Source organism: Panthera tigris, chromosome B2, assembly GCF_018350195.1.
Source record: "Panthera tigris isolate Pti1 chromosome B2, P.tigris_Pti1_mat1.1, whole genome shotgun sequence".
NCBI classification, from domain to species: Eukaryota; Metazoa; Chordata; class Mammalia; order Carnivora; family Felidae; genus Panthera; species Panthera tigris.
In genome coordinates this window covers 33,029,439-33,043,744 of record NC_056664.1, presented here as the reverse complement: position 1 = coordinate 33,043,744, position 14,306 = coordinate 33,029,439, and the positions used below count along the sequence as shown (strand labels likewise).

The window sequence follows — 14,306 nt, the reverse complement described above, 5'->3', positions numbered from 1 at the left end:
AAATACTGCACATTCAGGGAACGGGCATCGTATTATGTTTGGTCTGGGCTGCTGAGAATATCCACAGGTTATACGTTTTTCCTTGTTCTACAGTGTGTGGGTATATATTTTCCCCTGGAGAATATATGTGTTTGACATCCACACTATATAGTCCTAGTTTATTGCCAGGAACGATGATGCCTTATGATTTGCATTATGTGTGTACGTACACACACACACACCCATCTTCCTTTTCTGGACCTTCTGTTTACCTTAAGAGAAAACATTTGTTTTTGCACCTATCAAGGATTGCAGGATAAACATCTGTTAATGTCCCAGCCCCTGAGACTTCCACAGCTTCTGGATGTCAATTGAATGTGCACCCGCCACCCCCCACCCGCGTTGACGTGCAGTGCCTAATCCCAGATAATTTAGGTTGCACACTCCAGGGCGTTTAATCGCATCCCACTTTTTCCTCCAGACCTTCCCCTTCACCCCCTCCCAGATGAACGGACAAGGCCGAGATCGGGCGGCCTGACCTTGGGTCATCTTCGCCCGTGGAACTGCGGTGTGACCTTGGGCAAGTCCCCCGCTCTCCCTTCGCCAGGCCGCGTAGCTGGATAGCCGGATCTCCGCTCCGGCCGCTGCTCAGCCGAGCGGGGAGACCGTGCGTCCGCACCCCTTTCTCCCCGGACTTCCTCCGCGCACGCCCCACCTTCCCCACCCCTACGCTCCTGGCGTTGCGGCCGCCTCCATTCGCACGGCCCTTTCATTCCAGACGCTCGTTTACGCCGCGCGGACTGGGAGGGTGCGATTCCCGGACGCGGCCTGCGCTGCGAGCGCGTGGCCGTCCCGCAGGCCGGCGCGGCTTTACGCCGCTGACGCAGCGCGCCCAAGATGGCGGCGCGGTCGTCGTCGGGGGTGGCGGCGGCAGAGGGGGCGGCGGCCGTGGCGGCAGCGGCGACGGCAGCCGTGACGGCGGCGGCGGCGCGGGGCCTGGGCCGGGGGGAATGAGGCAGCCGTGGCGGGCCAGCGGCCGAGCCGTGTAGCGGAGAAGCGGCTTCCCCTCCCTGCTTCCCTTGGCCGAGCCGAGGACGCGCGCGCGCGTCCGTCCGGAGCGGGCTCCCCACCCTCGACTCCCGCGACCCGCTCCGCACCCCCACCCGGGCCCGGAGGATGATGAAGCTCAAGTCGAATCAGACTCGCACCTATGACGGCGACGGCTACAAGAAGCGGGCCGCGTGCCTGTGTTTCCGCAGCGAGAGCGAGGAGGAGGTGAGGCTCCGGGCCCGGCGGGTTCGGGGGTCGCCGGAGTCGGCGGCCACCGCCAGCCGAGGCGCGGGGGGCGCGGCCGCCGGGGGACGGTGTGCTGCCGCCCCTGGCAGGGCCGCTCCTTTCGTCTGAATGAAGTTCCGACGGAATTTCTTGAGCCGAGGAAGAGGAGAGAGGAAAAAGGACGGTGGGCGGAGGGGAAGCGGGTCCGAGCGTGGCCACACGGCACCGATCCGGCCGAGGGAGCTTCAGAGCCCGTCGCCTGTCATAGGGGAGAGTGGCGGCGGAGACAAGGCGGTGGGTGGGGAAGTGTGTGGCTTTCGGGCCAGGCCTCCAGCTTTGGATCCAGGAAGGGCAGCTCAGCACTTGTCAGCCCGCACATGTGTGCAGAGGCCGCGGTGCACGAGGCGCAGGCCGGCCCTTTGTGCCAGAGAAATAGTCCACTTCACTGGCGGGTTTCGGGGTTGCAGAGGGATTATGTGTGTCTGTGAGTTTAAGGGGGGGGGGGTTGGGAAGATTTAGGGCGTAGTGCAAAAGCCAAAGCTAATTGTTTATTTTACAATGCGCTGGGTAGCCCCTTCTGGTGTAGCTGAGAAGAAAGGACATTTGATAAGATAATTTTTATGGGCTGAAAATATTTCATTTTCATTGGGAAGGCCAAAGGCGGTGTTTCAGATCTGTGCCCTGACATTGCCCTATAGGAAGGCCTTTAGGATTAAATTTGCTAGCTAAATAGAAATGCTTAAAATCAGTTTTTGCTTGGGGTACTTAAAAAAAAATCTCAGCTTTTCAGAGCCGTTTCTGTTGTGATAAAGGGAATTTAGAGAAGGCAAACGTTTTTGTAAATCCACAAAGAATTAGCTGCTTTGGAAATTCATAAGATGCCTGTGGGGAAAGCGTTTGTCTCCTGTGCATGGTGGTAAAATGGCAGTTAAAGTGGAAACAATGAAGGACAGTGAAATTCAATATGCTATATTCTGGCATTCAGCAGTGGGCTGTCGCGGCAGGCTACAAGTACAGTGCATGGTGTTGAAATGGGGGGAGCGGAACTTGACCCGTTAGTTATGAAAAGAAGCTGTGATGAAAGAGACAGATGGATTGCCAAGAGTTGCTGTCCAGAGATATTTAGGAGGAAGTGGGACTTTAAATTATTGCCTGAAAAAATTTAGTAAAGCAGTAATTGTGCTGTTGAGGGACTGTGTGTGTGTGTGTGTGTGTGTGTGTGTTCCCTTTCAGCAAAACAGAAGGAAATGGAATTTGGAAATATATACTTTGTGTCCTATCATATATTGTAAAAGTCCCCAAAACAGATGTCTGGTAATAGAGGTACTAAGTAGGGCCATGTTGTAAATTACATAGTTTTGGAATACATACTTGAGTAAGGTAAAATTGTTGGTGGTGTTTACTGCTCCACAGGCTTTGTTCTCTTATCATATCATATTATGGGAAATCAGATGGGATCACAGTCTGTTTTAACTGGAGGGAAAATTAATTAGCATAATAACATGTCTTCAGTACTGTGGTTAAGTCTGTGAGCACCCCAATTATAAGTAGAAGGGTGTATAATTTAGTTGTATGAAGGATGCAAGACTTTATTCGTTTTTAAAAACTCATACTAGAAATTGAGAACATGTGAGTATTTTGGATAAATTGGCAACTCTTTGTAGGCATACACAAACTCAAACTTGATTTTCCATTTTCTGTTAGTTTTATTATGTACTGACATTAGCCATTAGCAGGCTTAATGTTAAAACATTTGACTGATTGTGGAGTTCCCTTGAATTTCTTTTTGAACATTGGTTAATGAGCAGAAGATTCATGCAAATTTTTAATTACAGATTCAGTGGATGTTACAGCTAAAAGCCCAGAAAGAACAAGAAAATTAATGAAATGCACCCATTTTAGACTTGTTCAGTTCAACTAAACAAGTATGTATTAAGAGCCTACTATGGGTGCAGAACCCTATAATGTGGGATTTAAAGATAAACATCCTTCCCTGTCCCCCCAAATTGAGTACTTACTGATGGGATCCCTTAATTGGGAGGGATTTTGGACCACAAAATAATCTCTAGGGTGTCGTTCAACTCTCAGATTACATAATTGTGTTAGAAGGGAAGTAATTTGTTAGTTCCGGGAGAACTTTTATGTTCTCAATAGAAGTGCCAGAAACTGGAAGTATTAACTGCCACATATTGTGGGAATGTGAAATTCAAACTCAGTAGGACATTCAGCCTGGTTTTATTTTGTAATGGGAATTTATGGCTTTAATCAAGATGGAATAGTTCATAGAATATTATCAGTATTAATATAACAGTAATATAAATATAAATGGAACTCTGGTTAATAAATTCAATTAACCAGTGTCAGGAAACATACATACAATGTAAAGAAAAAGAGATAGAAAATATTAGTAGGTAGTAGACTGTGAATCAGACCTTCTAACGTTTTTTTTTAGCCCCAGGAAATTTTACTTGTAAGATCCACGTTAGGAAGTGGGAACATACTCAGCAAGTGAACTGAGCAAGTTTATTGAGATAAAAGGAAACAGACATGTAGGGAGCTTGGAGTCTAGTGGGAGAGAGAACAAACAGGCCCAACAGCATGAAGACAAGGAATTTCCTTTCCTTCAAACCTCTGGCTGTTTTTCCTGTTGATAAATAAGAATCAATAGCCAGAAAATCCACACACACCCCCCCCCCCTTACAAGTTTTACTGATTGTTAATTTTGGGGCATTCATGATAAGTAACATATTTATTACAGTACTTTGAGCCTGGTACACAGTAGAGAGTCTTTTACCCAGCCACTGCTTTAACCAGCTTGGTGCACTGAATACTTGGTGTTGCCCTCTCCACCACTGGGTCTGATATAACCCCCCAACCATGAGGCCTCCCAGCCAATGTGTGCTTACAAAGATTCAGTTATATTTATTCCTGTATTTGTTTATATTCATCATTCTTGTTATTGTAATTCTGCAGTGTAATTAAATATGATGTAAGCCCATGAAATTTGAATTCAAAAAGAATGGTTTTGTATTTCAAATGCTTTATTTATTTATTAAAATTTTTTTTTAATGTTTATTTATTTTTGAGAGAGATAGAGACAGAATGTGAGTGGGTTAGGGGCAGAGAGAGAGGGAGACACAGAATCCGAAGCAGGCTCCAGGCTCTGAGCTGTCAGCACAGAGCCTGACGCAGGGCTCTAACTCATGAGCTGTGAGATCATGACCTGAGCCGAAGTCGGATGCTCAACTGACTGAGCCACTGAGGCGCCCCTCAAATGCTTTAGAATGACTCAATTGCAAGTCATTAAAAGAAATTACTGCTCAGTTGTATGGGTAAGCAAACTGTAAGAGTTGGAAAGGGAGTCTTGAAGGTCTAGAAGGACTCTGCACATAGATCTGCACATGAATGTTTTCAGGGTTTTTTTTTCTTTATAGAAACCTGAACTGGAAAACATAGGTCATGGTGGGTGTGGTATGTGAAAGACAACTCACTGTTCAATAGTAGGCCTACATTTAAGATAAGATCTTGGACCCACAAAAAAGATTAGCAAATACATATGCGTGTATGTTTTTAATCTGCCGTATCTTCCAGTTAATATTTTATCCTAAACAGTATAGAAGACTGAAACTGATCTCTTGAGTAAGACTTTATTGTTCTGGATTGGGTAATATAACATTCATCTTTGTCCTGTTATTCAACTTTGCCTCTCCGAAAGCACTTCCAGTTGTGATTTTCCTTCTTCCCCCTTTTTGGAGCCTCTATAATGACAGGAAGTGAGGCACACTAGGAGTGGGCTTGCTTTGTACCCTCCCCAGAGTGGAGTGGGGGGAGTATAACAGGCCTTTTAGACAGTTGAACTATCTAGCAGTGTGAAATACTCACAAAGGCCAGTGACACAGGCTATACACCAGATGATGTCACAGTCCCTAGGAAAGTTAAAGCTGTGCCTATTGGGTCTGTTTTTACTCAAGGGGAAAAAAAAAAGTACTGATAGGATCTTTCTCAGTTAGATTTCCCTGTATATTAAAAATTAAAACTGCTTTTATTGTTTTTTAATTTTTATTATTTTTTAAATTTATTTTTGAGAGACACAGAGAGAGAGAGAGAGAGCACGAGCAGAGGAGGGGCAGACACAGAATCTGACACAGGTTCCAGGCTCCGAGCTGTCAGCCCAGAGCCCGACGTGGGGCTCGAACTCATGGACCGCGAGATCATGACCTGAGCCGAAGTCGGACGCTTAACCGACTGAGCCACCCAGGTGTCCCTAAAACTGCTTTTAATAAGAAAGGACAATACTGTCTTTAAGGGTCTTAGTTTGGTTTGTTGAGCTTTTCCATCTCTTGGCAAGGGGTTGCCGTTTCATTTTCTCAGCTCCTTGAACTCATGAGGTTGGGTGTGTAGATGATTGATACAGGAGATCCTCAGTGGGCAGAGACTCTGGTGGCCTTAGTGTTTGTCAGTAAAACTGACTCCTAGAGGAGCAGGTGGAAGGACGTCACTGCAAGACCACACCTTCCCCTGGGCTCTAGACAGGGGAGTAAAACACGGGTGGTAATCCCAGAGGCGATAACCATGACGAAGAGCTTCCAGTAGATCCCAGGCTGTTTGGAGAGTCTTTTTGTAACAGATCTTGGTGATTGTCCGGTATTACATTGTTCTAAGATCAGGATGGGTGCGTTGATCCAGTCACCTGACTGGACATTTCTGATTCTCATTTCTCTGTCTTTCATGGAAGCTTTCTTGTGTGCGTGTGTTCCCTTGTGCCTACCTAATAATGCCGGTTAGTCAGTTAGACACTTCTCCCACTACCTCCTTTTCTGCCTGTTTCCTGAGATGTGACTTCTGTTCTGAAATCATACTGCAATCTCCATTTTCTCCCATTCTTTGCCCTAACCTTTTTTTTTTTTTTTTTTTGCTTTTGAGCAATTCTCATTTCTCCGTAAATATAGTGTTGCCTATCTACTTTGTGTGAAGCAATCTATATTTTTCTTCATAGCCTAGTACAGAAAGGAAGGGCCCTTGTTCGAGAATATTTATTTATTTATTTGTTTAGTTTATTTAGTTTATTTATTTTTTGTTTATTTTTAGTTTATTTATTTAGTTTATTTATTTATTTATTTATTTAGTTTATTTATTTTTTGAGAGCCCTATTACGGACTAGTCTCTGTGTAAGAACCTGGGAATTCCCAGGTAAATAAGGCTGTGGTTCCTCATGAAGCCAGCCTGTCTGCCTGCTGTGCATTTGTATGCACCCCCTCCCACCTGCCCAGGGGCCTCACTCTGATCGGTGTCCTGTCTTTCCTGCTTCATTGCCTTTCCTTCTCTACTTTATCATTCCCAGGGCAAATAGGCTATAGTATTTCCCATCTTAAAAGAACTGCTCCCTTGCCCCTTGTTCCCTCCAGCTACCATCCCATTTCTCTCTTTTCCTTTTACAGCAAAACTTTTCTGTACTTGCTGTCTCCACGATCCCGGTTCCCATTCTCTCTCGAACTCATTCCAGTCAGGCACTCTTTCCTGTGATTCTGCCAAAACCAGTCTTTAAGATAACAAGTTAACAAATCCAGTTCTCAGTCCTTGTTACCCCATCTTTCCTTTCTTCCTGAAACACTTTCCTTACCTTGCTTCTAGGGTATCTTTCTAGTTCTTCCCTTTCTTTCTGGTTGTTCCTTGTTAGTATTGTTGTATGCCTCCTCATTTTCCTGACTTCTTCCATTGCAGTGCACGAGGACACAGTCTTTGAACCACCCTCCACCCCAACACGCACTAGTAGGTGATCTCATCTAGTCTCATCTTTAAGTACCGTATTTATACTGATTACTTTCGGCTGTCTCTGTTTAGCCCTAATTTCTCTCCTGAAATCAGGGCTTGAATATCCTGCAGTCTACTCAGTATTTCCATTTCGGTATCTGGTAGGCATCTCAAACTTATAATACCCAAACTGAACTCTTGATTCCATCCACCAAAAAACAAACAGCAACAAACCTGCTTCTCCTACTGTTGTGCCTCTTTCAGTAAGTGAAGTCTCCATGCTACCAGTTGCTCAGGTTAGATATCTAGGAGTCATCCTTTACTTCTCCCTTTGTCATACCCATGTCTAATCTGACAGCAGATCCTGCCTAACCTTAACCCTTCAACCTCCACTGTGCTGTCCTACCCTAACCCATGATTGCCGCTTGTCTGGACTACTGCTGAATCTTCCTGACTGGTCTCCTTGCTTCTGCCCTCACTCCTCTAGTCTTGTCTACCACAGCTGCTGGAGTGATTCTTCCAACACAGAAGTCAGATCATGTCACTCCTCTGCTCCAGTGGTATTCTGTCTCTGTGAATCCACAGTCTTCACCATGACCTCTAAGGCTCTGGATGTTCGGGTCCCCTGCCGTAGTTCTGATCTCATCTCTTACCACTCTCCCTCTTACTCATTCCTCTCCTCCAGCCACACTGGCCTCTGTACTGTTTGTTCTCCGTATTATCTGCATGGCTAGCTCCCTTCTTTTGGGTCTTTGCTTAGTTTTCGTCTCATCAGACAGGTCTTTAAGGATCATGCTACATAATACACCAGTCCATTGTCACTGTGTCTCTTAGGCTTTGTTTTTTCTTGGCAGCACAAATCACCACCAAGACATGGTATGTACTCATTTGTTGTTGTCTGTTTCCTCTCACTAGAATATAAGCTAGTTCATGGGGATAGGAGTTTTTGTCCGTTTTATTCACTCCTGTATCCTTGTTGTTTAGGACATAGTATATGCTCAATACTATTTGTTGACTCTATGAATGAATGAATGAAGACATTGCCCCTGTTTTTTAAGCTTACGGTCTAGTAGAGGAATTGAAAATACCCCAAATACACTGAATGCTAGGGTCTACCAATAATGTGGTGATAACAGTGTTTCAGGGAAGTCTTCTGTCTCTTTTTTCCAGTATCTTAGTGACAAGGTGTCTGATAATGTTGAGTATCAGCCCAGTGGGAGTGTATGTGTATTTGGTTGTAAATCTTTTTGGAATCTCAGTGGATCGTCCCATGACAGGGCACTTAGGATTTCTTTCAGATGTTGAACTTGTGAATCTATGCCATCTTGCAGGATTTGTGTTGGATGGTTGATAAAATGTACTGATCCTCAATCCTAGTGATTCATCACCTGAGGAAAAGGATTTTCATTTTGCTGATAGCTTGGAACCTTTTATTTCTAAGTAAATAAATACATCAACAAACTATAATCAAGCAGTGGATAGCCAGGGCGCCTGGGTGACTCAGTTGGGTAAGCATCTGCCTTCGGCTCAGGTCATGATCTCATGGTTTGTGAGTTCAAGCCCCGCATCAGGCTCTCTGCTAGCTGCACAGAGCCCACTTCAGATCCTCTGTCCCCTCTCTCTCTGTACCTCCCCCTCCCGCATGCTGTCTCTCTCTCAGAAAAAAAAAAAAAAAAATATTGTGGTTCATAGCCAACAGTGTATGTCAAATCTGGATTCCAAAGTTTAGTTGATAGTAGAGTAATTAATTTGAAAATGAAGGTTGATAGGGATGGTCATAATATTTTCCTGTCATCATCGTTTTGTTCCTTATCTAGGTCAAAGTGAAAGAGATATGATGTCAAGTTTGTGAGTGCTGAGTCTTGAAGTGTTTCCTTTATGGTGGTTAACATACGAAACAGAACAAAGGAACCATCACAGGCAAAAAAGATATGTGGATAAAAGAATAGGGAATTGGATTTGGAAATAAAACCCCCAAACCTAAAACTTAGTAATAAAACATATGCACCTGAAGACAACTTGTTGAGTAAAATCCTCTCAGACCGAAGAAAACTTTCTTGAATCCAGTTCGAGAATTTCTGCCCTAAAGTAACATGGCTCAAGAATGTCCACAGTCTTTTTCCTAGCCTTCTTGAAACCCTTGCTTCCTAGCTTACTAACCCTTTGAGTAGGGAAAAATGTTCATTCTTATATTCATTCATTCATTTTACAAACTTTATCGAATGCCTGCTTCTGGGCCAGACACTGTTCTTGGAATGCAGCTGTGAATGAGGCAGAGTGGAGGCTCTTGCTCTTGTGAAGTTTCTGATAACAAATGCGGGGAGACAGTCAATGAGCAGAAATGTCAGTGAACTTGATTTTAGGCAGTGGTGGTGCTGGGCAGGAGATAAGTGTGTGATGGTCCTGAGAGTGGGGAGGGGATTGGCAAATTGTGGCTGGGTAGGCTCTGAATGGCAGGGCAGGGGAAGAGCAATTACCGAGGCCCCAAGAGGGGGACGACTTTGGCCAGGAGGAAAAGCAGCAAGCAGGCCAGAGTGGCTGGCGGCCAAGTGGAGGAGAGTGGTGGGAGATATTGCAGAGGTGGGAGGCCACCATTTCCCATGAGGCTTTGTTACCCACCCTTCCAGTTCTCCTGGTTTTCCTTTACTCTGTCCTCTGTCCCTTAAAGCAACCCAGCAGACACGCCAGCAACAGCCCTCAAAACCACCTTCTTTCCCTTGACTGTGAGGCACAGAAGTGGTGGTGACAGGATGGTGAGAGTTTATTTAAAAAGGTTGTGGTTAAGAAATGTACAAGTGGAGAGAAAAGAAAGTACTGTACTGCAATCTTTTTAAAAGAGAAATCTGAAAGGACCCAAAGAAAAGACCCTAACGTTTCTTTACACAATCTTAGGGTAATTTAGTCAGAAAAGCTACTTTGGATAGATAATATATGTGCCCAGTACAAAATTCAAAAGGTACAAAGAACATGGAGTGAAGGACTCAGGTAGTTATCTTATAAAAGATAAGACTGTGGTGCATTGCAAATGAAAGATTGAAGGGTATTTTTGTTTAATCGAGGCTTGCCACTTTTTCCTAGGAATATATTTGAGTCCAGGCCACTTGGGCACCTATGATTTTTCAGCACTTACCTAGTTTTATTGAGGTTTGGTTACCTTAAGTGCCAGGGATCCTTCTAGAATGAAGAACTGCTGGGAATGGAGTGGTGTGTGTGTGTGTGTGTGTGTGTGTGTGTGTGTGTAGAATCAGTGTTGGCAGTGGGCTGTGTGTGTGTCAGGAAAGCACTCCTGTGTAGAAGCTCCTTGTCTAACTGGCCTTCGGGCCCCTGAAAAGCAGCTTAGCAGTTGTCTGGGTCAGATGGGGTTTGCTGATTTCTAAGCTCTCATTGTTTGGACTACTCAGAGTCAGCCTTTTAAGCCAAAGTACCTTCCCAGCACTGGTAGGAAGCTGTTCACTTGGGCCATGTGCCTCTGTCCCCAGCTGTGGAACGGGGGGTAGGCAGCATTCTGAGTGGAATTGTGGCCTTCCAGCTCTTCCTGGGACAGACTGTGAGATACTAGAAGGTGTGTGTTGGTCTCTGGCCCCGCTTCCTGGCACAGAGCTCCTGATCCTCTTGTGATTTCTTACGCGGTAACATTAGGAGCATCTCTTGCTCTAATATTGGTCTTTGACCTCTATTCCTGACACAGGGCTCCTGAAACTCATGTAATTTCCTGGGTGATAGGAGGGTCTTTGGTTCTAATGAGGCCATTCTGGGTGGGCTCCTGGATAGTTTCTGGGTGAAGGCTGGTCGCTAGAAAGACTAAGCCATGAGTAGACGCTTGAAATTTTCAGCCCTGCCCCCCATTCCCTTGAGCAGGCAGAAGGGCTGAAAATGGAGTTAATGATCAATCATGCCCATGTGATGAAGCCTCCATAAAAATCCCGATAGTACAGGGTTCGGAGAATTTCCAGGTTGGTGAACACATACTGGTGGGGGGGGCTGGGGGGGTGACACACCCCACCTCTACCGGGACAGAAGCTCCTTGCCCTGTGTATCTCTTCATCTGGCTTTTCATCTGTATCCTTTACCATATTCTTCAATAAACTGGGAAACATAATGAAGTATTTCTCTGAGTTCTGTGAGCCACTCCAGCAGATTAATTGAACCCATGGAGGGGTTGTTGGAACCTCTGGTCAGTAGCCAGTTGGTCATAACCAACACCGGTGATAACGTGGGCTCGTGACTGGCATCTGAAAGGGCGGTGGCAGTCTTATGGGACTAAGCTCTTAACCTGTGGGATGTGATGCTATCTTTGGGTTGAGAGATGCCTGTCAGAATTCAATTAAATTGTAGGACCCCTAGCTGGTGTTGCAGAGACCTGCTTGGTGTAGGGGAACCCCACTCATTTGGTGACCAGAAGTGCCCGAAGTGAAATGTGCTTTGTGAGTAGTGAAGGAGACTCTCAGGAAAGAAACACACAGTAGGGAAGAACTGGGTTTTTCCCTTTTCAAGTAGGAAGAAAACTGGGGTTTTTCTTCTTATAAACTGTGCCTTACCCTTCTTTTCTATCTCCTTGCACCAGTCCCCCAAAAGGCTAACCCAGAGTTAGGTATGAGAAACCTAACTGAAGAAGATCATCATAGTGTGATGTCCTTATTTTATGAAATAGGAAAAAAAAATTACCAGAATGATACAAAAATACTCATACGTGAGCACCAAAAGTATTTGCAAAACAAACATGAGTGGTTCCCCCCCCCCCATTTTTGACATTTTATCATTTGTATTGTGTGTGCTGCTGCTTTCTTATTAGCACAGTTACCCAGAAGTGGACTGTGTGCAAATCGGGTTATGTATCTGAGGCAGATAAGATCATGCTTTTTGTGTGCTTTATCCAAATATACTTGAAGAAATTCTGAGGCAGTTTAGGATACTTTTTAACTCATTTTCAAAATGGGAAGTTAGTAACTCGATTATCATGAAACATTTTTGAGCACTTCCAAAAGGAGATAGAGTGAATGAATTTCTACTCCATGTAAAAAAAATTATTACAAAACAATAAAAACTTAAATCTGACACAAGTAGAAACAAACTTATAGAGAAGACAAGACTATTATAAACATAGAAAAGAAATGATCCCTTAAATAGACTTTCTTTGTATACACTTAGTTGATCTCTTTGTTCATAAAACAGTCAAGTCCTTTTAAAGAACTGCTTGGAGGGACTCTTGGCTGGCTCAGTCGGTAGAGCATGTGACTCTTGTTCTCGGGGTTGGGAGTTTGAGCCCCATGTTGGGCTTAGAGATTACTTTAAAAAAAAAAAAATGGATGTGTTTTAGATGATATTAAAAAAAAAAGAACTGCCTGGAAAATCTTTTCTTAGTTGGTTATTTAAGACTATTCTGATTTTCTCTTTGTTTCTTTCATTCTTTCTTTATTAAAAAAAATGTTTTTAATGTTTATTTTTGAGAGAGAGAGAAAGAGAGACAGAGACCGAGTGTGAGTGGGGGAAGGGCAGAGAGAGAGAGGGAGACACAGAATCAGAAGCAGGCTCCAGGCTCTGAGCTGTCAGCACAGAGCCCGACGTGGGGCCTGAACCCACAAACCTCGAGATCATGACCTGAGCCGAAGTTGGAGGCTTAACTGACAGAGCCACCCAGGTGCCCCTCTGATGTACTTTATAAGAGCAGCTTAGCAGTGATGAACAGAAATGGATATGAACTCAGACATACAGTGCTTCTATTTCTGTTAAAAGGAAGAAACACATGGGGGCACCTAGCTGGGTCAGTCAGAGTGTGCGACTCGTGATCTCACGGTCATGAGTTCGAGCCCCACATTGGGTGTAGAGATCACGAAAAAAATTAAAAACAAAGGAAAGATAGTGATTTTCCTTTGAATATTTAGGAATCCTAATAAAATATGCTTTAAAAGAAGTTATGTGCTTTTATAGAACACTTTATTTTTGTGAGTAGCTTGAAATAATATATATTTTGAATCATTGGAATTTTAATTATATTTCCTTCCTCTTCGCAGAAATGACTTGGTTGTTAGACTTATATTCAGTCATCATTTGCTAAATGTGCTGAGCCCTCACTGAGGGCTTTTACACCTATCACTGTAGTGATTTTTTTCCTGGGAGGTTTTGCACTTTGGGGAGACTGCCTTTAATAATAATAATAATAATAATAAGATGAAACTTTTAGATTTTATTGGTAAAATGAGTTAGAAAAAGAATCCAGAAAGTTTCTGTGTGTAATAATTATATTTCTATGTTATTTAAATAAGTTCACCAACTATTTTTTTTTAAATGTTTTTAATGTTTTTTATTTTATTTTTGAGAGACAGAGACAGCATGAGTGGGGGAGGAGCAGAGAGAGAGGGAGACACAGAATCCGAAGCAGGCTCCAGGCTCCGAGCTGTCAGCACAGAGCCCGATGTGGGGCTCGAACCCACAAACCGTGAGATCATGACCTGAGCTGAAGTCGGACGCCCAACCGACTGAGCCACCCAGGCGCCCCATAGGGTTCATCAACTATTTAATAAGGACGTAGCTTGGGATCATCCTTGTGCTAGACACCATGAGTGATTTTTTTCAACAGAATTGTTTTTTAATTACAAAAATAGTTGTCATATATCTATAAAGAATACTCTAAACTGAGGAGGTTAAGATGTGTAGAACAGAATGTGTGCTCCTAAGGGGCTGTGAGCTGTTGGCAGGATGTAGTGTAGAATGTAAAATATAAGCCTATTAGAGAAGTGATGGAGAGGAGTGTTTAAGGGAATTTGGGGGAGTCTGTGAAGATGAGCTGAAGTGTCAGGAGCAGTTTTATGGAGTGTGTGGGGCCATACCTAGAAGTCTCGGTTAGATTTGGGTAGCTGATGAAGAATATTCCAGGTGGAGGACATCGGGCCAGATAGGTGACCTCATGGAAAGTCAGAGGCCTTTGGAAACCTGTTTGCCCTGAAGTGTCATGAGGACCACAGACTGATGGCTCATGGCTGTGTTTGGGCTGCAAGATGATTAAACAATTTTTTAAAATTAGTTGCCAATATTTTAGTATTGAAAATGTTCAAATAGGAAACCTGGTCTTTAGGTTTGTTGGAAAATCGGAAGATCTGGCAGTTCTGGGCCAGCTTTCCTGTATGATGGCTGTAGCCAGAGCTGACTGGTGGCTGCCCTTTGGACTGTCCACCCCTCTTGAGTTGGCCACAGTCCTTGCCACTCCGCGTGGTCCCTTTGATATCGAGGCCCAGCAACAGCTACCATTTATTGTGGTAGCTGAGGTGTTACTGCCTCCCTGAGGTAGCGCTAAGAGGAAGGTC

At 44.3% G+C, this 14,306-nt stretch overlaps 1 protein-coding gene across 1 annotated transcript in view; it reads left to right on the top strand.

The window, feature by feature from the left end:
- Positions 1-1,006: 1,006 nt before the first annotated feature.
- Positions 1,007-14,306, top strand: part of LOC102971995 (diphosphoinositol polyphosphate phosphohydrolase 1) — a 131,836-nt gene continuing 118,536 nt past the window's right edge. Inside the window, exon 1 of the mRNA XM_042986150.1 lies at positions 1,007-1,254. Coding sequence (XP_042842084.1) covers positions 1,156-1,254 — 99 coding nt within the window. The 5' untranslated portion in view covers positions 1,007-1,155. The remainder of the gene's footprint in view (positions 1,255-14,306) is intronic.